This window comes from Rhamphochromis longiceps, linkage group LG20 (assembly GCF_057381845.1).
Source record: "Rhamphochromis longiceps isolate RC_006_pf linkage group LG20, R_longiceps_female_GT1.1, whole genome shotgun sequence".
In the NCBI taxonomy this organism is placed as follows: Eukaryota; Metazoa; Chordata; class Actinopteri; order Cichliformes; family Cichlidae; genus Rhamphochromis; species Rhamphochromis longiceps.
The window spans coordinates 33,911,347-33,935,625 of NC_140576.1; the positions used below are offsets into that span (position 1 = coordinate 33,911,347).

Below are 24,279 nucleotides of genomic sequence, written 5' to 3' on the forward strand. Positions count from 1 at the left end.
CGTTTCTTGATGGCGTTTAGATCTGTCTGCATGGTGGATATTTAACTTTATATTTGTGGATGCACCACTGAGGGTTTCCCAAGTGTTCCTGAGCCCATGCAGAGATTTTAACTGCAGCATCGCAGCTCTTTTAAACTTTTGCCTTGTATACAGAGATTTCTCTGAGATGATGAATTCCTCTATTTCTTTTCAATTTGATGTTGAAGAAAATTATTTCCAAATTATTAAACAAATTGCCCTTGTAATCTCTCACAGTGTTGAACCCCTTCTCATTTTTGCTTCTAAAGTCCTCCTCTCTGGGGTACTCTCTGTGTAATTTTATACTTATGTTACTAATTAACTGCATTTGCTCTCAGATGATGCATCACGTTTTTTTACTCATTTTTTCCAGTCTTTTGTTGCTCCCATTTAAGGGTGTTGCTGGTATCAAATTCAAAAGAAGCTTTTATTTAAAAAAAACAAACAAACAAAAACCCCACAATTTTTCAGTGTCATCACTTTGCATTTAAATATATATTTAAATATATATACGCATTTATAATATGATTTGTATTTTGCTTTGTTTAAAGAACAGGGTTATAATAAAAACAAGCAGGTTTGATTTGATTTACTTACAGTCCATTGGCAAACTCGTTCATGAGAGATGGCAAACTGGTAAACGTGAGGATGGGAATGAGGGCGAATGGCAGCTGGGAGAGAAGAAGAAGAAGATGATGTGTTACACTAAATGATCACACCAACTGTTAACCTCTTCATCCACTGGGAGGTGCAGAGGGAAGTCTTTTGGCACATGTGGAGTGATTTTGTAATTTTTTTTCTTTTTAGCTACCTCTATGTCTGCTTGTACTTGTAGTAAAGTTTAGGTAGAATACTCAGGTAATGAAATGAGGAAGTTCAAATCAGTGAAAAAAGGGTACATTTTACTATTCTGATACTTATTTAGCTGCTTTCCTGTTTTTATGGGCACTTGAAGTGTTGGAGTTCACTGGCAGATGTTTTCCTTTGTTTGTCCCTCTGTGTTGTCTGGCAGGCTCCTTGTTGGCAGAGCTAATCAATGAAACTGGCAGCATTTAAGTCTCAGTCTTTGCACTCAGTCCATTCACATAGCACCGTGTTATTTACTTGATTGGCTTTGGCCTGGTTATTTTAGGCTTCACACTACACATTACCATACACCAAACACTGGAGCATGTGAAAAAACAAACACATCTCAAATGTATTGTGTTGAAGTGATATCTACTGAAGATGAATTAGAGCTGGTCTTTGATGTAATACCAGTCTGTATCACAAGATGGTGCTGCAAATGAATGTAATCTTGATGTACTTTTTAAATAATTGTGTATTTTGAGATTTTACAAAGATCTTCTTATTTATTTATTTCTGCTGCAGGGGCTGACACAGAGATATACAACTAAATTTAGAATTATATCAATGAACTCAACCCCATGCATGTCTTTGGACTGTGTGAGGACGCTGTAATACCTGGAGAAAGCAAGTAAACTCCACACAGTGAGGCCGCTTCCAAGGAGACAGTTATGTTAGCTTTAGGAAAGGAACTTGTGGTTTTAAGCAGGTGTGGTTTACACGGGGGTGACTCTCCTACAACGCTTCGCATGCACAGGAGGAACAACAAGGTGTCCCTGGCTTTATATGAGTGACTTCAAAGAGGAGTGAGGCATCTAAAAAAACATTTCCCGCTAAACTGCTGCCCCCTGGTGGTGAAAGGTTTACATAAATTCTGGAGATATTACTAGTTATCAACTATTTGTTAGTTAACAGCAAATAACTAACTAAAGCTGTAATAATCATACTGAATGTAGTATTACTACATTCAAATACTACATACACTAAGTATTACTGTTAACATTTTTAGAAACCCTACTTATTTAAAAGGTTTTTCATTATTTTGTGCAATGCAGAGCAAAACTGTTGATTTTAGTGGTCTTAAATGGCTCGACTGGATTTATTTAACTTTACACAGTATCATTACATTCAGCTTTATGAGGTTGTAAATGTTTTTGGTTAAAAAACAACAACAGTTTTTTAAGCAATGCTTAAAAAAATCTAGAAATTCTCTTGTTAAGTTTGGAAGTTTGAGCACTGGAAATCAATAATTCAGACTACAGCTCACATCAGACCACTGATGATTCCTTTATGATAGAAATGCTGCAAAGAAACCAAGACTTCAGAAGACCAAGAAGAAGAAGAAAACTTCTTATTAGACATCTGGATGAATCCAGATGTGAGCTCTGTGTCTTTGTGAGGCACAGTCAAGGTGAACGGATGTTATCTGCATGTGTGGTTCCCACTGTGAAGCATGAGACACGGTTGGTGATTTATTGAGAATTCAAGGCAACACTTGAACAGCATGGCTACCACAACATCCCACAGCGAAACGCCATCCCATGTGGTTCATGCTCAGTGGGGCCATAATTTGTTTTTCCAGCAGCACCGTAAGAGCTGCTTGACCAAGAAATAGAGTGATGGAGTGACCTGACCTCTGCAGCAATCTGACCAAAACCCAGCTGAGTTTGTTTGACAGCCAACAAATATTTCCATATCAATAACTATGGCATGGTTTTGATGTGTTCAGTGTTGATGTCTCTAAGGAATAAGTGTCCAAACTTATCTTTTCAAAGGGATGTGGTGTTTGTTTGATTCTAGGTGCTTGTAAAGTTGAGGGAAACTGAGGAGTAAATTAAAGTCCCCCAAAAAGGATTGATCCCACATTTCCCAGATGCAGCTCGTGTTTTTTCATTAAAACCTCCATGCCCACTGCCTTTATAATCCACAACACCACTCTGTAACTCTGGTTTTTAGCTAACACCTCGCCCTGAGAAAAAACCCAGAGAAGGCTTCAGGTTTTTGTTCCTCATGTTATGAAAACTTCCCCCAAAAACATATTAGTAGACATGTTATTACAGATCAAATGAGACATGATGAAGGTAGTTATACACAATGTCGTACGATGTACGCACAAGCAAACATTTTCCCTTCCTAGTTATGGAAAGAGTGAAAATGCTTCTTTACACCTGTTTGCAGGACACCTGCTGTTATAATGATAGACTACAATGATGCATAGCTGCAGTGTTTGTAGCTGCTGCAGTCAACACCTTCAAGAAACCTCATGTATAAATTAATCTGCAGTGATGCACAGTGATTTCAATTGAGGAGGCTTAATGCCTTTAAGCTCTTTTATGTTCATTTATCAGTTTTAAGATGTAGTTCTACACATGACCAATCCCACTATGCAGACAGTGGTACAGCTGAATTTTTCCCCTGTAATTTTTGTCTTGCTTAGCTTATCTGAGCATGCATCTGTCCTAATGCACGCTCACTCATCCAGGTAAGGAAATCCCAGAAAGCCGATCCATCTGGATGGAGCAATTTCAGTGGGAGTGATAAAATGTTTCTCCCACTGAAAACGTCCAGATGATATATTGCTGTTTTTAAGCAATAAAGATTAATGATCATATTTAACTGTTTTCACACACTGAGCAGCACAAACCACGATGAGTAAACCTGACTTATAATGGTGATTAACACCTGCAACATTTTCACTGCTGTTTTTGAATTTATCAGCGAGAGAATAACAATAACCGCCTCAGTATAAGGAATAATAATCATAGCATCAATATAATATATTAGGACTTTCGGGACAGGCACTGTGATTAACACGTATGCACCACACTAGAGAAGCATACATGTGGGCAATGACACTGGGCCCTTACATAAGTTACATCCTAGGCTCTACAAAGATTCTCCACAGAATTAGGCATAAACTGTTTCAGACAGGTTTTTTGTCTTGGATCAGTATGAAATATCTGGGAGCGAATATCACAAACATGGTCATCTCAGGATGACCACGTCCATCTACCGCTCAAACCTTTTGTTTGTGTGGTGCAGCCAATCAGAAGAAGTCAGCTTAAAGGGAGAGATGCTTAAGCTGCTTAAAGCTACTGTAGTAGCCTCTGGGGATAATTATACAGAGCTGAAATAGAACAGAATGGGTTCCTTTAAAGAAAATAAAGTAGTTATTATGTATCAAAGTAATATCCACATGAATGCCTGGACCTAAGGTTTGCCTGCTTTCCTTGGGGACTGTGAATCAGTGTATATTAAGTATGCAGGAACATTAATTACACACAAATTAAGTAACAAAGATGCTTTGCAACTCATTCGTGCTGTGTATTCAATATTTCTGAAGCAACTGGACCCAGTCTGGCAACATTTTATTCACTACAGACAATAAATTCTTTCATACTGCAGGATTACATCTGAAGCAACTGGGTCAACCCTGTTTCTTTTTTCCAACGAGGCATTCTTATTGCCACTTAGACAGTCTTATCTTATCATTTAACGATAAGAGTACAGCCTGTTTTGATTTTACCAACCTAGAACTTGATCCAAAACCTGAAAACCAGTCCTGCTTGCTTGTGCATTTAAGTTATGTTAATGACCTTAATGCACTTAATAAGAACAGCACTACAAAGATAAATAAGCCTAAAAGAATAGTGGTGCTGTTGGCGGATGGTTGAATGAAGCTGAACTGGTTTTAACCTCTGTCTGACCTGCATGCTCTGCAGCACGTTCAGGAAGTCATTCATGCCTGTCAGGTGCTGCACGTCCTGGAAGATGGCCACGAGCAGGGTGGGCATGATGGCAAGCGTGCGGGTCAGCAACACCCGAGCGAAACGTGACCAGCGCAAGTTTAAGAAGCCCTGAGGGAAGAAGAACAAATGAGTCGGTGACATTTACAAGAAAACGGGGCTTGTTTACAAAAGATTTAGTGAAGCAAACCGACTGCAGCTGTACGTGATTATAAGTAAATAAGTAAATTACACGCAGGAGCTTTTGAACAGGCCAAATAAAGGGCTCAAGTAAAGAAAGAATGGGAGAACATATCTGCGTTAAAGGGAAAGAGTTAGTGCTGACATTTCCACTGTTTGAGCTTTACATGTGGTTTTTGTTCACATCTGGTTCTTCCTTTCTCACTGACCTCCATGACAAACTGGCCGGAGTATGTTCCAGTCATGGTGGAGCTCTGACCAGCTGCAAGGATCCCCACGGCCCATATGTAGAGAGCAGCTGGGCCAAAGAAACAGCCGAGCACCACTCCCTGTTACAGACACGCAAACACAGATGACAGTGGATAAAAAACAGAAAACATGCTCTGCAAAACCAGCGCAGGCCCACTTTGCTGCCACTAAAACCAGAGAGGGAGTTAAGAATAAATGCATGTTAATGTCATTGTCACCATTTCCTGCAGGGCTTGAATCCAGATGATCTCAGAAATATTATATAAAACACAATCCTGTCATTATGTGCTGCAAATTTGACCTGTTTATGTGCTTTTAAGTTTTACTGAATAAACTACACGGAGGCTACAAACACCCCGAGTTCTGTTCGCAAGCAGGGGCGTCAAACACACCACTTTTTTTAAAATAGTGAAAAAAAACCAACAATTTCTGTGAATTCACGGATAACTTCTGCTTTTAATTAATAATAATAATAATAATAATAATAATGGATACTTTATTGATCCCCATGGGGAAATTACTTGTTTTTCTCTGCATTTGACCCATTCACTCAGTGAAGCAGTGGGCAGCCCACTAAGCAGGCGCCCGGGGAGCAGTGTGTAGGGACGGTACCTTGCTCAGGGGTACCTCAGGGTAGCCGTTAAGTGGATTCGAATTACAGCGTAGGAATCCTTTATTCCCTACAGTGTAGCCCAATGAGCTGTACTGATGGGTGTCTTTGATTTATTACAGGAATATTTCATAACAGTGTGGAAAACGACATAATATACGGCAATAGAATGTGATGGACAGACCTTAGCTGGATAATCAGCAAATAAAACGAGTGATTGGTTGGATAGATAATCTGATGTAGCAACACATGCATGAATGAGCCTTTAAATTTAAAAATAAGAAATGACCCCGAGCTTTTCTATTTGTTTTCTGGGCCGTAGCTGGAGATCAGTGATGATCCCCAGCAAGCGCTCTGAGTCAATTTGACGCAGAAGCTGATGATAGCTCTTTGTGCAATTTAAAGCTCTGTGGTGAAATCACACATGCATATGCAAGTATAAGTATGCTCAGACCAAATGTGTCCACACAGTTTCTGAAAAAAGCCACAAATATTTTCCCTTAAGTTCGTTCACTCCTTTTCTTGTAATTCCACTACATACGGTCACTTCATTAGATACAGTTCAACTGCTTATTAAGGCAAAGCTCTAATGAGTTAATTAAATGTTAGCAGATCAATACATTCAGGAACGGTAAAGAGAACTTGCTGCTAAACACGTTGTGATTTAAATAATTAACAACCATCTCTAGTGTTTACAGAAAGTGGCCCGAAAAAGAGAAAAATATCTAGGGAGCAGCTGTTCTCGGGGGAAAAAATCCAACCAAAGCATGCAGAAGAGCATCTCTGAATGCAAAAGACCACACCAGTGCCACTCCTGTCTGCTAAGAGCAGGCAACAGGCTCCAATACACAGAGGCTCAGCAAAACTGGGCAATAGGAGAAAAGTGTTCTTTATTTTTGCTGCAACATTCGGATGGTAGATGTCAATTGAATAGATGAGGTTAAACGGACGATTTGCATCAACTGTGTAACACTATCATGTGAATATGGGCCAAAATCTTAAATTGCGTTCCAGCAGCTTTTTTAATTGATGCCAGCTCTGAAGGAAAAAACAAAGTTCTCATTTTGTGTGGATCAAAGCTTGCAGACACGTGTTTGCCTCTAAATGTGTCACCTGGTCTGAATTTGCATCAATTCACATCTTTGCACAGACTTCGATTTTAGCTGTTGTTCATCACTGATCTCAACGGGAATTGCAAGAAGCATAAAAAAAATAGCATTTCAGACATGCACAAGGAGATGACCTTAAAAATCTTTAAATTAGGTCAAGTTTTGGTATACAGTGGTCCTTCGCTATAACGCGGTTCACCTTTCGTGGTCTCGCTGTTTTGTAGATCTTTTTTATGCAATTTTGCATGTTTTTTTTTTTTTGTTTTTTTTTTTTAAACAGCACATTGTGTTCTGTATTCTGATTGGCTGTAGACCATTTCCTTCTGGATTAATAAAGTATTTCTGATTCACCTCAATGACTGTCAATGGTCCTATCCGCTAACATGGAGGAGGCGGGGTTTATGACCTATACTGCAGCCAGACACCAGGGGGCGATAGAGACGTTTTGGCTTCATTCTTGGGGAGCTGTCGCGTCGTCCATGTTTTATACAGTCATTGGTTCACCTTGTCAAATTTACCTAAATCTTCGATCACTACCAATGTGACTCTGAAGTGAGGTACTGTATGTTTGTAAGTTTTCTCCAACAAACAAAAATTTCGATGAAATGTTTTGCACCATCAAAGGCAACCGCGGGTGACTTTCGTTTCGTTCTATAATACTGGACTTATTTTTCTACGAAGGTTTGAACTTTTAGAGTGTTTAAACCAGAGAAAAGTGTGGAAATGTTCGAGCCTGTCGGAGAAAAGTGTATAAAGTGTGTAGTGAGTGGCTTTACAGCCTTAAAACAGCTATAATAACTGTAAAAAAAAAATCAGGTTAGCCACTTCGCGGATTTCACACAGATTATTTTTAGAACGTAACTACCACTATAAACGAGGGACCACTGTAGTTTGAGTCTTATTACTTTATAATCGCACTCAATTTAAACATGTGGTATGAGCAAATATGCTGAGAGGCGTGCATTCAACAGTATCTTTACCTGTTTATTTGTAAACATATTTGTTTTGTTATACATTTAAATGGTCACAGACTTTTCTTATCATGTTTCAAAAAAAAGCGCCCCTCCAACAGCCAAACCCATCTGTTCTCTGATTGGATTGTTACATTTGTGATTGACATGACATTGACCAATCAGATGAAAGGAAGAAAAAATTCGTACTTGTAACTTGCAGGGGTCCACACACAAATCTTTTTTACACACACAAATTCTTTTTACACATACAAAAGTGATTTACAAGTACAAAATATTTATGACCACATTTTGAGCCCATACATAAAAGCTTACCCCTTTGTAGATGTCCACCTTGAGAGTTTCATTATTCAGAGGGAACAGGTCTAAATGCGGACTGCCTGTTTGATTACAGACATTGAACTGAAAAAAGAAAACGGGGGGAGGGAGGAAAGCAAAACAGACTGCTGAATTTCCATCTCGACTCTGAACTTTTATTAGATCATAAAGCAGCTGCAGAGATACTTACCACCTCTTCATTTGTGCGCTGATAGAAAGCCTCAGCAAAGACGGCCACCACAAACACATTGATGAGGAAAGAGACAAACAGTGCGACGGTCGACTCGATGAAGAAGTATTTGTTGGCCTCTTTTACCTCTTTTTTGTTTGACCGATCTACTTCTCGAGACTGAGAGAGAAGATTTAGAAACTCACTGACGATGCCAATGCAGGTTTCACACAGCTGATTAAGCAGGGATTTCATTACTGTCTGACCTTGACGAGAGCAGAGTGGAGGTAAATGTTGTGAGGCATGATGACGGCGCCCACGATGCCGACGGCCTGAGTCAGCTGGACGGGTCCGCAGCCCTCGCAGTACGGCACAAACATCCCCTTCAGCAGCTGGCCTTGGTCTGGACCCACTGTTACATACTGAAAAGGAAGCAAAGAGTGATTTCAAAAGCAAAACATTTAGAAGATGTAAATTAGGACGAACCTGAAGAGACCAGAGACACTTGGTGATTTTGCACCACCAGAGTTCAGAGTGAGTGTTGGGTGGCACATTTCAAGCTTGGTACAAACATTCATGTGATGTTTAGAGGAAAAATCTTAACACGGTGATCAAAAGATTTCAATGCGACATTTGTGGTTTTCAGTGAAGTCTTAACAACCTGAAGCTCATGTGTTGTGGTTTTTTTTTTGTATTTATATAACTTTGGTTCCTCTTTTGTTGAGTTTCCCACATTCTTCTGTTCCTAGTATTCCCAGTGTTTCCCTGTCTTTCCATTCCTCTGTCTTGTCTACGGGATTACTGCCTTTCTCTGTATTTCCTGGAGTCTGTGATCTTGTCGAGGTGTCAGGGATGTTGTGACATTTGACCAAAACAATATTTCCCACTATGACTTACTGATTATGCCAAAAAATCATAATCATGATCATTTTGATAAATATCTCTATTTTCTTGTTTTAATAATCGATGGAAGCCGAAAGTCCATCCATCAATTCCTCTTCTAGAGAAGCCTGGACGTCCTCCAGCTCATCCAGGGGAACAGTGAGGCATTCCCAGCCAGCTGAGAGACATAATCGCTCTCGCATGTCCTGAGCCTTTCCTCCTACCTCCTACTGGTAGGACGTGTGGAACACCTCAGCTGGTTCCTTTCGATGTTGGCAGCAGTGGCTCTACTCTCAGTCTGACTGATTTCCCTCTCTCCACCACCCTTTGGAGAAAGCTCATTTCCACCACTTGTACCATCTCATTCTCTCAGTCACTACCCAGAGCTTGTAATCAGAAGTGAGGGTAGATTTAAGGTCACTCAACTTCAACTTTAACTTTCTCAGTTTCATCTCAAGTTAGTGTGTTTATTTATACAGAGAAATGGAGGAGTGGCAATAAGCAGATTTCACACAGTGGGCACAAGTTGAGAATGAGTGTGATTGCACAGGGGTAAGAACATTTCTGAACACATATTATTGAATGAGGTCTATTGTCTTGATATTCTTAAAAAAAATATCCGGTTGAGATTTGGACATCATTTTGGATCCAGGGACTTCCAGGTAGTATTAAAAATATTTTGCTTACTTTTCCCCCACTGACATGTTGTGACCCGCTGATTGAGAGACACCCCCCCCCCCCCAACTAATTTCCAGATAATCGTGTGTAAGTGTTTATACCTCATATCCAAATGTGATCCCCATGATTGTAATGAGGAAACCAAAAAAGGCTTCCAGCTTTCTCAGACCTGCAGAGACAAAAAATAAGCGGCGTGCTTCATTTATTGCTGACATGCCGACGTACAGTTTGGAAGTGATTAATCCAACCTACCGTACTTGTCCAAGAAGAGGAAGACAAACGTGTCAGTGATGGTGATGAGGACACCCCCCCATAAGGGGATCCTGTGGATAAACACAAACAACGGAAAAGATCATCGCCAAGGAAGTAATCGACTCATTTTATGGCAATCATCAAACTGCGACTGAGTCCCAGTGGCCGTTAAACTGATGCTTAGTCTGTTTACACCACCTGCCAGAGGAGAGGAGGTTGAAAGCGATGGCGCAGCCGATGACCTCCTGCATGTCTGAGCCGATGATCGCCAGCTCCACCATCACCCACAGGATGATACGAGGCACCTATCAGAGTCAGGCAGTGTTTACAAAGGTCTGAGCTGACATAGAATTCAGTTTGCAACACATCCGGCATGTGAGGAAACCTTTTATTGTTGGAGATTTTTACTCTGTGGCACAACTACTGCTTCTTACAGTGTTTGGGAATTCAGCTGTCTTATCAGCTTGTCCATCACCTGTAAAGCACTAAACAGCATGATTGGTGCCGTATTTACTGGACTTTTATTGAATTAGTATCCAGCAATCTCCTGACAATAAAAGTCAGGACCTTTCGCCCTCTGCTGCTTCAGTTGGTCATTGCCGTCACGCTGCTCACGTGGATAAATGAAGGCCTAGTTTTATGTCTAAGCTCTTCTCTGCAAAAATGTGAGCGAGGTGTGAGGAACAGAGGACAGAAAAGCTGAAGCTGCACAATGAGAATTATTGGTTTAAGGCATGTCGACGTGGAGGTGCAACAATCATACACAGTCACACCACAATTCAAGGACTTTGATGTAGGACAGAAGCCTTCTCTGCCCGCTCTTCTCCCATCCCATCTGGGACAGGTTGCGCCTTAAACCTTTTCAAGAACATATAAAGTGAATTTACGATGGCAGAAGGTGTTCATGCATTCCTGCTTGAGGACACAGCCTTAATTTACCTTTGACTTATAGGCACAAATTAATTTTCCGGGACTTCTTTTCAGCTTTTCATCATTCGATAAATCAATTAATAAACCAAGCCGGCAGTCAAAGCATTTGCATTTTCAACTGTGTCACTAGTCCTGTAAACTCAGAAAAGTTAACAGATTCAAAGATAAGAAGTCAATTCATTCATGCAGCTCTGCATACGTTTCCCTACTGAAGCTTAAAAAAATGTTTCCAACAGTGGGCAGTGTAGCCTGAGAGGACAGAAAGAGAGCAAACAGAGGCACATTTGTAACAGTTATTTTCTCTCTTCATGTTTTACAGATGCAAATATTTCTTATAAGCTGGATTTAAAAATATATCCACATGAATAATTCATGCTGTCACTGTTTTGTAAGTGTCACCGGCTCACGCTGGTTTGATTTAATGTTTTGAGACGCATAATCCAAGGATTACAGCTACTGTAACAGCAGTGCTTGTAATGCAAGGAGGCAGTTTCAGTAAACTAAGACTGCTTCTGCTCACAGCCTCTCAGTCAGACTTCATCCTGCTCGTGTTTTAGAACGGTGATGAGAAGAGAGAGCGCAGAAGCAGCAGCAACAACAACAACAACAACAACAACGGAAAATAGGACAATAACGGCAAACGTATCTCACAGTGTGGTACTGGCGGTTGCAGACTTCAGCCAGGTGCATCCCGGTGACCACGCCTAGCCGAGCCGCCAGCCTCTGCAGCAGCAGGCCGACGATGGTGGCACCCAGCAGCACCCAGAGCAGCTGAAAGGACGAGGGCAGAGAGCCGAACAGTTAATCAGAGCCTGTGAGCTGATAGGTAACATGATTGTGAAGCTGCCCTAAGATCTGAAAAGAAACTGAAGCCAGGAAGTGGTTTAAAACACCACCAGTAAATTATGAAATCTCTGTATGTCGTTCTGTCTGTTATTTGCCCTTCGATCAGCTTGAAACCCAGCGAGTTGTTGCTCGAGTACGTGTAGTTTGAGGTTGTTTGAATCAGTGGTTCTTATCTTTTATCTAAGGCTGTTTTCACAGCTGCCGTGTTTCATCAGTTTAAATCAAACTGGTTTGTTTTCCCTCTTGGTGCGGTTCGTTTGTGCAGATGTGAACACAACAATCGCACACCAAAACAACCGTACTGAGATCGCCTCGGGTCTTGGTACGGTTCCACACGAACTTCAGAACGGTTTGTTTATCCTGTGAACGTGATCTGAACCAACTACCATGGGTACATTGCAAGCTTGTCTTGTATCCAGAGATGCAGCAAGGTAGACGTGCAAGGATCTGTACGGGCTGGCAGCTAGCTGTGAAACAAACCTAAATTCTCCGTGTTCCCTGATAGTCCAGAACACGGCACCTGCTTCCTGTATTTACTTTTGTTGTTCCCGCCCCAGACACATCTGGCCGATAAGCAGACCGAATATTCTTATGTGGTTTGTTCGTGACTCATTTCGGTTCGCTTGGAGTTCATTTGGATTTTTCTCTGTGTGAAAACAAACTAAACCACAAGGAAAAGCAACAAGTTTACAAACTCATCGACTGATTCAGACCAGAGTAAACGAACTATAGGTGTGAACATGCTCTGAAAGTTCTGCTCTGTTATGCACACAGACACACATAAAACCAGCTTTGTGACAGCACTGACATTAATTTATTCCCAAGACTCTGTTTTTAACTATTACACTTACTCAACTCTGTAAAACTAAACCTCATACCTTTCCTTCTACTACCTTTAGTATCCTATTTTTAGAATTTCCGCTTTATTTTTGTTTTATTGTGTGTTATTGAGCCATTTTACACTTTTATTATATTTTATTGAGCCATTTTACACTGCTCAAAAAAAAAAACAAAACGGTTAAACTTCAGTTAGGAAGCATAAACTGATTCAGTGGTTTATGTTCCTGACTGCACACTAATATAGCCCTGAAGTGTAACGGACTTTGTGTTACACCGATGATCAAGGGCCCACTTACTTTTTGGAGCGATGCAGCTTATATAAATTTCTTTTAGATTATAGTCAACTGTATTTTACTTGAAAGTAATTCTATTTTTTGGCACTACTGTCTGTTATTGAGCTATTTTTATATGTTGTTACTGGTTGTGTCAATGTTTTATCTTCTGTAACAAAGCAAGTTATCAACCTTTGGGATAAATAAAGTACGTCTAAGCCCAGCTTGACTTCTTTATCTTAAGTTGTGGCCCTCTGACAGAAACAGATTTGCGCATATAGAAAACTGGAACCTTTGCATTTTATGAAGCGCCTCTGCTTTTCAGTCAGTGTGAGCGCGTTTTCTGTGAAAAGAGACTGTTGTTTTGCGGCCACATTAACCTGACGTGAACTTTCACGAGTCCCGTACCCCTTTTTTTACCATCTGCTTCTACTTCCCCTGTTGCGACATACTTCTTTCTTTGGTGGAAAACCTAAAAACGATAAAGGAAATGCAGTTTTATTCTTATGTCTCGCACTCCCTCTGCCTCCCCCATGACGGAGATGATGCTTTACTCTTCATCTATATTCTTATTTCATTTTAGAACTCTGAATATAATCTGTTTATGTCTTTCTTTCTTTTTTTCCTGTCAAACAAACATATTTTGATCGCCTTATCTGAATTAAATCAATTAACACTTCTTCTCAGCACATGTGTTCAATGTTTGTTTGAAAAGACTGCTGCTGCTGGTTTATAAAGCACAGAACGGTTTATAAGCCAGCATGTTTTACATGTCTGGTCTGCTGCGTATTGACCCCTCAGGTCTCCCAGTACAGGTCTGCTTTCTGTCCTCAGAGATAAAACTAAACATAGAAGCAGCAGCTTTCAGGCTTTTTGCTCCACATGTCTGGAACAAACTCACATAAAGCAGGAGTAACTCTGTGTTCTGGTAAACTAAGACTGAAGACTTTTTGTTTGCCACTGCCTTTTATTAAAACCAATTAATTCTTGAACCAATTTCTTTCTAATGTGCTTTTACACAGTCTTATGTTGCATTTAGTTTTATTCAAAGCTTTTTATGTTATTTTATGAGAAGCAATGTGAATTTTATTGTTGTTGAAAAATGTTAAACAGATTAACTTTGTCTTAATTAACAATAATTAATCCTCACATTACTGAGCCGCTACGAGACTCTTGAGCACTGCTTTTCTGTGACTGTGCTGCAGCCTTGTCGCTGTGATTGGCTGAGGCTCACAACCTTTAAAAGCCCTGCATACCTCAAGACTGACGGTCAGGATTAAGGCTTAGGGCCCGGTCACTCTTACACCAGTCTCAGTAAACATTCACTCAGTTTAAATGATGCGACTCCGAAGTTCAGGAATGTTTCCACCTGTTTAAGGGCAAAGGACACTTTTGTTAAACTTTGACCTGCAGTGCTGTGGGACTGGTGAATTTCAAAGTCGGACTTGTCTTTCAAGAAATATTGCTGAAATGCAAAAGAACAAATGACATAACCAGAGCAACCATTAATGCTGAAAGGTATCTACAGGTTGCAGAGCAACACATGATGATTTAGGTAAAGGCTTTGTCTGTTCTGCACATTTACCAGCAGCAATGCTCCATAATCTGAGTCTGAGCGCTAAACGGGCTTGCTAACGCTCTTGAAAGGAAGTTCAATATAGCCAGACATTCTTTGAGTTAGCTTGGAAAGACAAAGACTGTGCATGCTCACAGAAAAGTGGAAACACGGCACGTCATTAAAGTCTTCTTCTGCACAAAATGTTGTCATTGAGAGCTACCTATTTCATTGCTGCCTACACCAGGAGATAGAAATTTATAAATAATATGAGAGGTTAAACATGCCACTGGTGCTGCAAATAAATCTGCAACTAATATTGTGAATACTCAAGCTTTCACTGCAGTGCTGCTGTTTATTTCTAACACGACAGCTGCAAAGTTAGAAACTTAAAATCTGACTTGGCCCAAAGCGTGATGATGGAGAAAACCACTTTGGTTTAGTTGTCGGATGAGTGTGGAGTGAATTTCATTGACTAAATCAGCTTGGTGATAAACAGCCTACAAACACAGTGATTCTTTTTTAATCTAATGCATGTTGTGTTTGCTACAACTCCAACACTGGGCATCTGATTAGGACCAAGCTGAAAATCATATTTATGCACATTCCTCATCCATACATGTGACGCACAGTTGGTGCTGGTATAACTTTGTGAGGTACTTCTCAACAGATTAAATGTTAAAAAGAAATTTAGAGAAAAGAATTAGTGAATGTGGCACTTTCAGACAAATTTAAACCGAAATCCGAACGTAACCTGCTCTGGACCAGTTGATGTGTTCAGCATAGGTTACCATGGTGACATAGCCAAGTTTAAAAAAGCAAGACGTGCGACCCATCAGTCTGTATTTGCAGTACACTCACTCAGACCTGTTACCCACTGAAAACATTTGGAAGACAGTAAAAGACTAAACAATAAACAAGGCCAGAAACTGTTGAGCAAATCAAATTTTACCTCAAGCAAGAACAGGAAGATATTTTTTATTTCAAAATGATAGAAACTCATGCTTTCAATAACACTAACAGAGTGTGAAGAAGAGGTGAAGCAGCCCCTGTCTCAACTTTATTGAAGTTTGCTGCCGGCAAAAAAATTAAAATGAGCAGATATTTTAAAACAAAAGGTTCCCACTGTAAATATTAGATATGTTTAACTTTGTTTTTTAACTAAGGCTGCATTTCTTTTTAATTTTAGTAACCAAGTAATCAACGTTTTTTGAATTTGTTGCCTTTCTTGGTCCTGTGTTGTTATAACTTAGATATTTGGGGACAAAACTGCTGCTTGTACAAAATAATTTGGGAAGTATAGTGGAAAAATAGTTAATTACCAAATAATTATCATAATTGCAAATAAAAATGACTTCAGTTTAACTTTCTCTGACATAAGCTAACTCTTAATCAACCAAAACACAAACCAAGCATGATCTCAGTTACCTTGAAGCCAGCTTTGGCACCTGACTGCAGGTCAGACTCGATGTTACCTGGATCCAGGTAGGCTATGCTCATCAGAAACCCCGGGCCGGTGAAGGCCCAGAGCTTGCGGAGACTTATCCACCTCTGTGGCAGGGGGAAACAAAAGTTGCACCACTAATAACATCAAATCTTGATTTAACTCAGGTTTGCATATGTAATCCAGGGTTGATTTACCTCGCCGTCCTCCTCAGGGACAGGGACTTTCTCATCAAGGTAAGTGCTGGAAACAGGCTCATCATTGTGATTCTGGAGGAAGACCGAGGGTGTGGAGTGTACTCTGTGAGTGTATGTGGTCTGGATCACCCCTTTCTCTTCAACCACGTCATCCGCTGAAATTTAACACCAACATAATGACAAAAGCATCGTAAGAAAGTAGAAAAGTGAACTTTACACAGGTCAACAACACACAAACAGCATGTTAGGCAGGCAGACGGGTAGGAAAACAACTGATATATACATAAAAATGCGAAGCTTATAGTATAATAACATAATGTGTTCCAGGTAGGGCTGTGTGATATGACCAAAATCTCATATCCCGATATAAGAATTCTATCGTCCCGATAACGATATAAATCACAACATTTTTAAATTTTCTGTAAATTCTGTGAATCTCGGGCAGCTCGACTTGCGGAAAAGCCTGTTCTAACGTTTGAGTCTAAAGTTTATTTTTTAGCACCTGGCGGCTCTTTTTTTTTTTAATTCTCATCCATAAATAATCTGCTCTTTCACGTGATTCAGTTTATTTTGAAAGGTCTCAACAGGATCTTGAGCTTTATTGTGAAAGGTTTATGTGGAACATAAACAAGCGGACACGCGAAGGTGTTACCGTCGCTGTTGCTAACGACAACGCATAAAAAAGGCGCTTGTCCGTCAGTAGTGTGGTTATATTAAATATAAGACAAAGAGAGAACTTTAAGAAATTAATATAGCCACTACAGTGACCATCAGAACGATGAAAAAAATATTGCCGCAAACAGTTTATTTTGCGACACCACGAAACAAACGATAGCGTAAGATGAAACGATAGATGTTTTTATATCGTCATCGATATACATCGTTATATCGAACAGCCCTAGTTCCATGTTTATCTTTTAGCTTGTTGAGAATGCAGTTTTGTTTTAAACTTTCATATAAACCAAAGTTTAACTGCTGTCAGAGGTGCAGGTAATAATGCTGCCACGTTCAGTCAGATGTGTGTTTTGTCTCCTTTCTTTTATTCTGTTTCCTCTGCGTTTTCTGTAAATCCTATCCTTTAAACAGATAAAGTCCATCCAAACATCTATTAACTATAACCATGTGTCTGCTGAGATTACAGGGCCCCAAACACATAACTGAAGATACAATAAAAAATACTCTGCTTTAAACAGTAATCTCACACCCAGCAAACACTTATTTAAAATCCTTTAAAAACATGACTTTATGAGCTGGAAAGTCAACATTAGAGTCTTTAGTTTAGGCTCAGGTCTACGTTTCCACTGTCCACGTGCAGATCTCCACACAGCTCATCCCAAACAGCGAAAACTTGTTGAAGAATATTTTATTAGACAACATCAAGTTATGGTTAAAAGGTTTTAAGGTCAACGAAAAGACAAAGAATAAATTACGTGTGTCTAAATCTGCTTGGAAAGTGCCACACTTCTCCAAACTTTAAGGACGGGCATCTCTTGCTCAGAGGCGTCAGAGTTACAGTGCATCACTGTGTTGACTTAGCAGGTGGAAACGGTAGGTTTAGAGGCTTAAACAAATAAGCTCATCATGCAACACTCCATGAGACAATGCTTCACATGTAGAGAGAACGCAGTGGTGTAAAGAAGTTTTTAATATTAAAAAAATATGGCTAACTGACTGTCTTTTCTAAATGTCTGGTCTTGGTTGAAAATCCAACTTTAACTGATGTTGGACACGTCACCGTCTGCTGGATATCCATCCTGGGCTTTCTAGTTGTTTAATAACATCCTTTCATCAATTAAGCAATAAAAATGATAAAACCCCTGATAAAATAATCCGTTCTGACATTTACTTCTTAGTCTGCTGCCCTTTTTTTTGTAGAACTATTTTCAACTTTCTAGCAAAATGACTTTCCGCCTTTTCACTTTTCAGCCAGAACACGTGATGGGTTATGCCTCCTCCCTGTTCCTCCTGTTTTTTGAAGCCTTCAGGGGTCCAGGTCATGTGAAGGCTTTTGTTTACAGCAGGTTTCTCCTGTTTTAGTCTCTTAATCTGAGCCAGCAATGTCTCTGCTATCAGGAACATGAGCTGCATCAGTCTTATCTGAGCAGACGAGCTGCAATTATGGCTGAGCACGAATACATTCAGAACTTGTTCTTCTTCATATCAAGAACATTGTGTAAAGTTAAAGTGTCTTAATGCTTCTAAAACACATTAACCCAGTTTAAGTTGCCCGTTGGACCAGGAGTGACTTCCAAGACCAGCCATGACATAAATCCTGCTCACAGCTTTGCAGCTTAAAGTAAAATTTTGTTTGAGCTCAGAAAAGCTTTCGGCAGAAGATCCTGAGTTTTCTGCCTGAATCCTTATACACAGTGAAGCTCAAACATCCAAGAGAAAAGTTATAAAATCATTATCATAATTTAAAATAAATAAAATAAGAACAAAAACTCAAATATTCAGCAAAGAGCTGATCAATTTTAAGCTTATAATTCATAAGAACTTGTCATTACTTCAGGAGAGGTTTTTCGGGGCTTTTTCCAATGTGACAAACATCAGAACAGCATAAACTGAGACTATTTCACATCCTATAACAGCAGCGAGTGGAACATTACCGATCCCCATGAGTCGACCAGCATCAGCCTAATCCTCGGCAGGAAACTGCCAGGAAAAAAATTAACAACATGCTGACATTTATCATTGTAAATATTTATATTGAATGATATTTAGACATCTATCCTGATGGCATTTTAAGCAATACTGTCCAGCCCAAAATAAGCAACAGCCAATATATGTTTATGAGTGGAAATGCCCTTTGAGAAGTGCATTAACTACAAATGCAGTGCAGCGTTTCACGGCCTGAGGAACTTCTCTGAGTCAAGCAGAAGAAACACTCAGATTCAGGTTTTTCTCTCTTTACCTTCAATCAGCAGGTGACCAACAATCACCGCTCAGGAGCTCTTGATCACATCGCAACGTCTTCTTTATTGTTTTGTACTTTTTAAAGACTTTCAATCCAGCAGTTTTCTCAAAATGTTCTTGTCCAGGGCACACCAAAGGGCAAGCCAAAATTTCAAGGCACACCTTTACAAAAACAAATAAAAAACGTACGTCTGCTGATATATCCTCGGTTCACGGCCTTCTTCTTCTTTTAACATGGAGATCATGGGCGAAAAACTGCCCCAGGGCCAGAACTGGTCCATAGACCATCATATATGATTTAAGTCTACTTCAACTGTGGACGCTCCACTTGAGTTTGCAAACAAACTTTTAGTTATAAACTGTAACAAATTTTCTCCAATTGTAAAGAAAACAGAAGTTTTCAACTTTTTCCTTAAAAAAAAATCTTGTTTTTAAAACAAGGACCGGTTATTCTCTACTATGTCTAGCATATATTTAGCATAATTCAGCACTGTTTTAATTCACGTCTTTAAAGTGCGCACACCTCTGCGCTGACAGATCTAGCCTGACATCTAACAAGTGTCCCCACTCAACCGGTGTACGTCCTGCCTTCATGGCCTCACGAGACACTGAGCAGACCAGGTGTCTCTCAGAGCACACATTTGGTTTGCAGTTTGTCTCTTTAGCCTGGGATCGTGCTAACTTTAACCAGCTTTTCCAGGCGGGTGACACACTTGAGCTGAAGGCTGTTGACATCCTCAGTCCAGCTGGAGCCAGAAGACAGGGAGCTGTCACTTTGGTCTGTACCAACTCCCTCTCTTCTTTAGGTGGACGGTCGTCTGCACCGGTGTTTAGTTGCGGTCTGTGCCACAGGAAAAAAGTGATCATATTTCCTTCCTGCTGTCAGTCGGGGTTGTTGATTTGGTACAGTCTTATAATTCCCACCATCTGGGAGCAGCACAAAGGACTGGGGACTGAGTGTGTGCAAAGTATCGAAGATAAAGTTAAAAAAAGGGTAAAAAGCTAATCTGAAGGCGCCTTAAACATGTATTCTTTTGTCCAGCAGGGTGCAAAAAGCCTTTAAGTTGTATAGATGCCTGTGGGGAAAACAGGCCTCAGTAAATACTTTACTGGTGACTTTATGTGTTCAGTTGTTTGTTTAAAAGGTATTTAGAAAATATGTGGCCACTCTTCAAGTCAGGAAGGAGGATAAACCTGTCAGGCTGTCAGATCCACCCCGCCCTTGCTTGTTACGCCTTTTTTCAAAATATGACAGACGGCAGACATGTTAAGCTCCGTGCTTCATAACAAGATGTCACTAACCACTGTCACAGTGGCTATGTCCATCTTTATATACAGTCTATGGGAATCACTGGTCTAATACAGGCATCCATCCCTTTTTCCTAAGCTTATTCAGGAGTGTTTGAGCCTATCCCAGATCTCATACGGAAGAGGGAAGGTACAGTGGGGCAAAAAAGTATTTAGTCAGCCACCGATTGTGCAAGTTCCCCCACCTAAAATGATGACAGAGGTCAGTAATTTGCACCAGAGGTACACTTCAACTGTGAGAGACAGAATGTGAAAGAAAAATCCATGAAGTCACATGGTAGGATTTGTAAAGAATTTATTCGTAAATCAGGGTGGAAAATAAGTATTTGGTCAATAACAAAAATACAACTCAATACTTTGTAACATAACCTTTGTTGGCAATAACAGAGGTCAAACGTTTACTATAGGTCTTTACCAGGTTTGCACACACAGTAGCTGGTATTTTGGCCCATTCCTCCATGCAGATCTTCTCGAGAGCAGTGATGTTTTGGGGCTGTCGCCGAGCAACACGGACTTTCAACTCCCGCCACAGATTTTCTATGGGGTTGAGGTCTGGAGACTGGCTAGGCCACTCCAGGACTTTCAAATGCTTCTTACGGAGCCACTCCTTTGTTGCCCGGGCGGTGTGTTTTGGATCATTGTCATGTTGGAAGACCCAGCCTCGTTTCATCTTCAAAGTTCTCACTGATGGAAGGAGGTTTTGGCTCAAAATCTCACGATACATGGCCCCATTCATTCTGTCCTTAACACGGATCAGTCGTCCTGTCCCCTTGGCAGAAAAACAGCCCCATAGCATGATGTTTCCACCCCCATGCTTCACAGTAGGTATGGTGTTCTTGGGATGCAACTCAGTATTCTTCTTCCTCCAAACACGACGAGTTTATACCAAAAAGTTCTACTTTGGTTTCATCTGACCACATGACATTCTCCCAATCCTCTGCTGTATCATCCATGTGCTCTCTGGCAAACTTCAGACGGGCCTGGACATGCACTGGCTTCAGCAGCGGAACACGTCTGGCACTGCGGGATTTGATTCCCTGCCGTTGTAGTGTGTTACTGATGGTGACCTTTGTTACTTTGGTCCCAGCTCTCTGCAGGTCATTCACCAGGTCCCCCCGTGTGGTTCTGGGATCTTTGCTCACCGTTCTCATGATCATTTTGACCCCACGGGATGAGATCTTGCGTGGAGCCCCAGATCGAGGGAGATTATCAGTGGTCTTGTATGTCTTCCATTTTCTGATGATTGCTCCCACAGTTGATTTTTTCACACCAAGCTGCTTGCCTATTGTAGATTCACTCTTCCCAGTCTGGTGCAGGTCTACAATACTTTTCCTGGTGTCCTTCGAAAGCTCTTTGGTCTTGGCCATGGCGGAGTTTGGAGTCTGACTGTTTGAGGCTGTGGACAGGTGTCTTTTATACAGATGATGAGTTCAAACAGGTGCCATTCATACAGGTAACGAGTGGGGGACAGAAAAGCTTCTTACAGAAGACGTTACAGGTCTGTGAGAGCCAGAGATTTTCCTTGTTTGAGGTGACCAAATACTTATTTTCCACCCTAATTTACGAATAAATTCTTTACAAATCCTACCATGTGAATTCATGGATTTTTTTTTCACATTCTGTCTCTCACAGTTGAAGTGTACCTCTGGTGCAAATTACTGACCTCTGTCATCATTTTAAGTGGGGGAACTTGCACAATCGGTGGCTGACTAAATACTTTTTTGCCCCACTGTATATCTAGGAGAGGTTTCCACAGCACAGAGACAACCATCATTTACACCTACGTCCAATTTAGAATCAGGTAACCTAAGATGCATGTCTGTGGAAGATGCACCACCATAACCCTGGTCAGCTGTGAAATGAGACTCCAAAAGGAGACAGAAATACTGCAAGCTAGTAATTTAATGGTCTCCATATTTTAATTGAAAAAAGATGCAAAATAAAAAAAATCAGAGGACTCAAATTAATTCTCTTGTACACAAATTTGTTGAGAAATCTATTTGGAGGCAAGTTGTTAACGCCTGGAAAGGGAAAGCAAAGTTCGAGTCTTGGTTGAACAGAGATGAATTAATAATACGATAAAAGTCAACAGTTTGTTCTGCTTTTAGGGGAAAAGAGGAGCTGATGCTTCACTTCCCCCGACACGGAGCAGATTTGTGTTTTGTTGTCACGACGCTGTAACGGCTTCCTGTAGCGCTCCATGTCGCTGAGTGAGTCTGGCTGAAAGGTTTCATGTATTTCATAAAAATGTGATGAGTCCTTAAAAAAAAACGCTGTGTACAGGATAAACATCCTCACCTTGTCCTTCAGCTTGCTCTGGCTCCTGGTCTGTGGGAATACTGGGAGGTAGCGAGGTAATGTGGATCTGCTCAGGAGCGGGGTTTCTGCCTGGAAGCAAACAGGTAATTATACTGGGATTAAAGTGATTTATGTAATCAGAGTACATACACAGAATCAAATCCTTCACACACAGAAAACTATGAGAAACTATGTCCAAATGTGTAGTCGGGGCTCCACTCAGTTCTCTCATATGTGTATGTATTATGTATTCTAATACTTCAAAAGACATGTGCGGTGCTGTGCAAACGTCTTGAGTCACGCCTCAGTTTTTAAAATTTTCTTGCAAAATGTGAAAAAGGTGCAAAGATTTATTGAAACATGTGCAATATAAGATAAAAAAACAGAGTTTGTACAATTATAACTAGCTTGAAAGTCGATATTTGGTGTGACCAGTCTTCGGGGTTAGTTCTCCAGGCCTCTGGAAGGACTTTCGAAGCTCTACTTTGGATGTTGGCTCATTTTTTCTTCTGTCCTCTGTCCAGATGTCCCTATAATGCTTCTATAATGTCGGGGTCCAGGCTCTGGGGAGGCCAATCCATGACTGATAGACTTCCACTGTATACTTTTCTGTGCAGGTATGACTTTACTGCACTGACAGTGTGTTTGGGATCACTGTCATGCTGAAAAATGAAGCTTCTCTCAATCAGACACTTTCCAGTCTTACAGGCTAACAGATGCAGACACCCACCGTGTACCTCTAATAAAAGCCTGAGCCCCCCAAAAATAATGTTACATTGCTTTTGTTGCTCATTCAGCTCAATAGTTACAGTTTTTATTCATAACAGCATGCTTTTTAAATGATTAAGCATTTTATTTGAAATCACATCAGAAAAGAAGCCTGTAATCACACATTTATAAGTATCAGTATTTTACGCACATATTTTCTGTTTACAGCGCTCATCACACATTTCTAAATAATATTGGTACAATTAAACTTCCACAGATGGACAATTACTTTTATTATAGAGTCATTTAGAATTTTATAATATAACACACGGGTTACTTTACTGATTTAACTGCAGCTCGCATCAATACTGTAAATTTAATGAGGGCAGTTAAGGGGGTATAATTACCTAACAAGTTCCTGTGATAGTGTAACTTTATACAACAGGAAACGATAAACCCAATAAACACGACTAGGTTAATATGAACTCTGTGACACGATAAATCTGTCACTATAATATCCTATAATTTGTGTCTGTGTAGATCTCCAGGCATCATCACCTGTGCTGCACGAGGAAACAATCCAAAGGGAAAACTCACCTGAGCGCAGGAAGGAAAACATGTTTCTTCTTTGTGTCTTTAACACTTTGAAATCTTCTCATCGGACGAAACCAGAACTAAACTTCTGAACTCCAAGCCGCTAAACGTGTCCTCGCTTCCTTCTTGGATCCAGTGGAATTTACGCGGAGCAGGAACATCCGGCAGGTTGGACATCCTCTCCACGACTGAAGGTGTTGACTTATCGTGCAGGTAAAGAGGAGGAGGAGGAGGAGGAGGAGGAGGAAGGGGAATCTCCCTGAGGACAAAGTCACACATATAACCTTAAACTTTGATAAATGATCCCGTCCTCTTGCCACTTTCTACCACGTGACCAGGTTTG

General features: G+C 40.4%; 1 protein-coding gene across 1 annotated transcript in view; it reads right to left on the bottom strand.

The window, feature by feature from the left end:
- Window positions 1–24,279, bottom strand: part of LOC146645766 (natural resistance-associated macrophage protein 2-like) — a 32,124-nt gene extending 7,845 nt beyond the window's left edge. The window contains exons 1-14 of the mRNA XM_085394480.1: window positions 23,940–24,279; window positions 22,635–22,724; window positions 16,113–16,267; window positions 15,900–16,022; window positions 11,610–11,729; window positions 10,227–10,333; window positions 10,029–10,099; window positions 9,878–9,945; window positions 8,483–8,638; window positions 8,238–8,396; window positions 8,045–8,131; window positions 5,000–5,119; window positions 4,572–4,721; window positions 616–689 (exon numbers count right to left, since the gene is read on the bottom strand). Coding sequence (XP_085250606.1) covers window positions 616–689; window positions 4,572–4,721; window positions 5,000–5,119; window positions 8,045–8,131; window positions 8,238–8,396; window positions 8,483–8,638; window positions 9,878–9,945; window positions 10,029–10,099; window positions 10,227–10,333; window positions 11,610–11,729; window positions 15,900–16,022; window positions 16,113–16,267; window positions 22,635–22,724; window positions 23,940–23,961 — 1,502 coding nt within the window. The 5' untranslated portion in view covers window positions 23,962–24,279. The remainder of the gene's footprint in view (window positions 1–615; window positions 690–4,571; window positions 4,722–4,999; window positions 5,120–8,044; window positions 8,132–8,237; window positions 8,397–8,482; window positions 8,639–9,877; window positions 9,946–10,028; window positions 10,100–10,226; window positions 10,334–11,609; window positions 11,730–15,899; window positions 16,023–16,112; window positions 16,268–22,634; window positions 22,725–23,939) is intronic.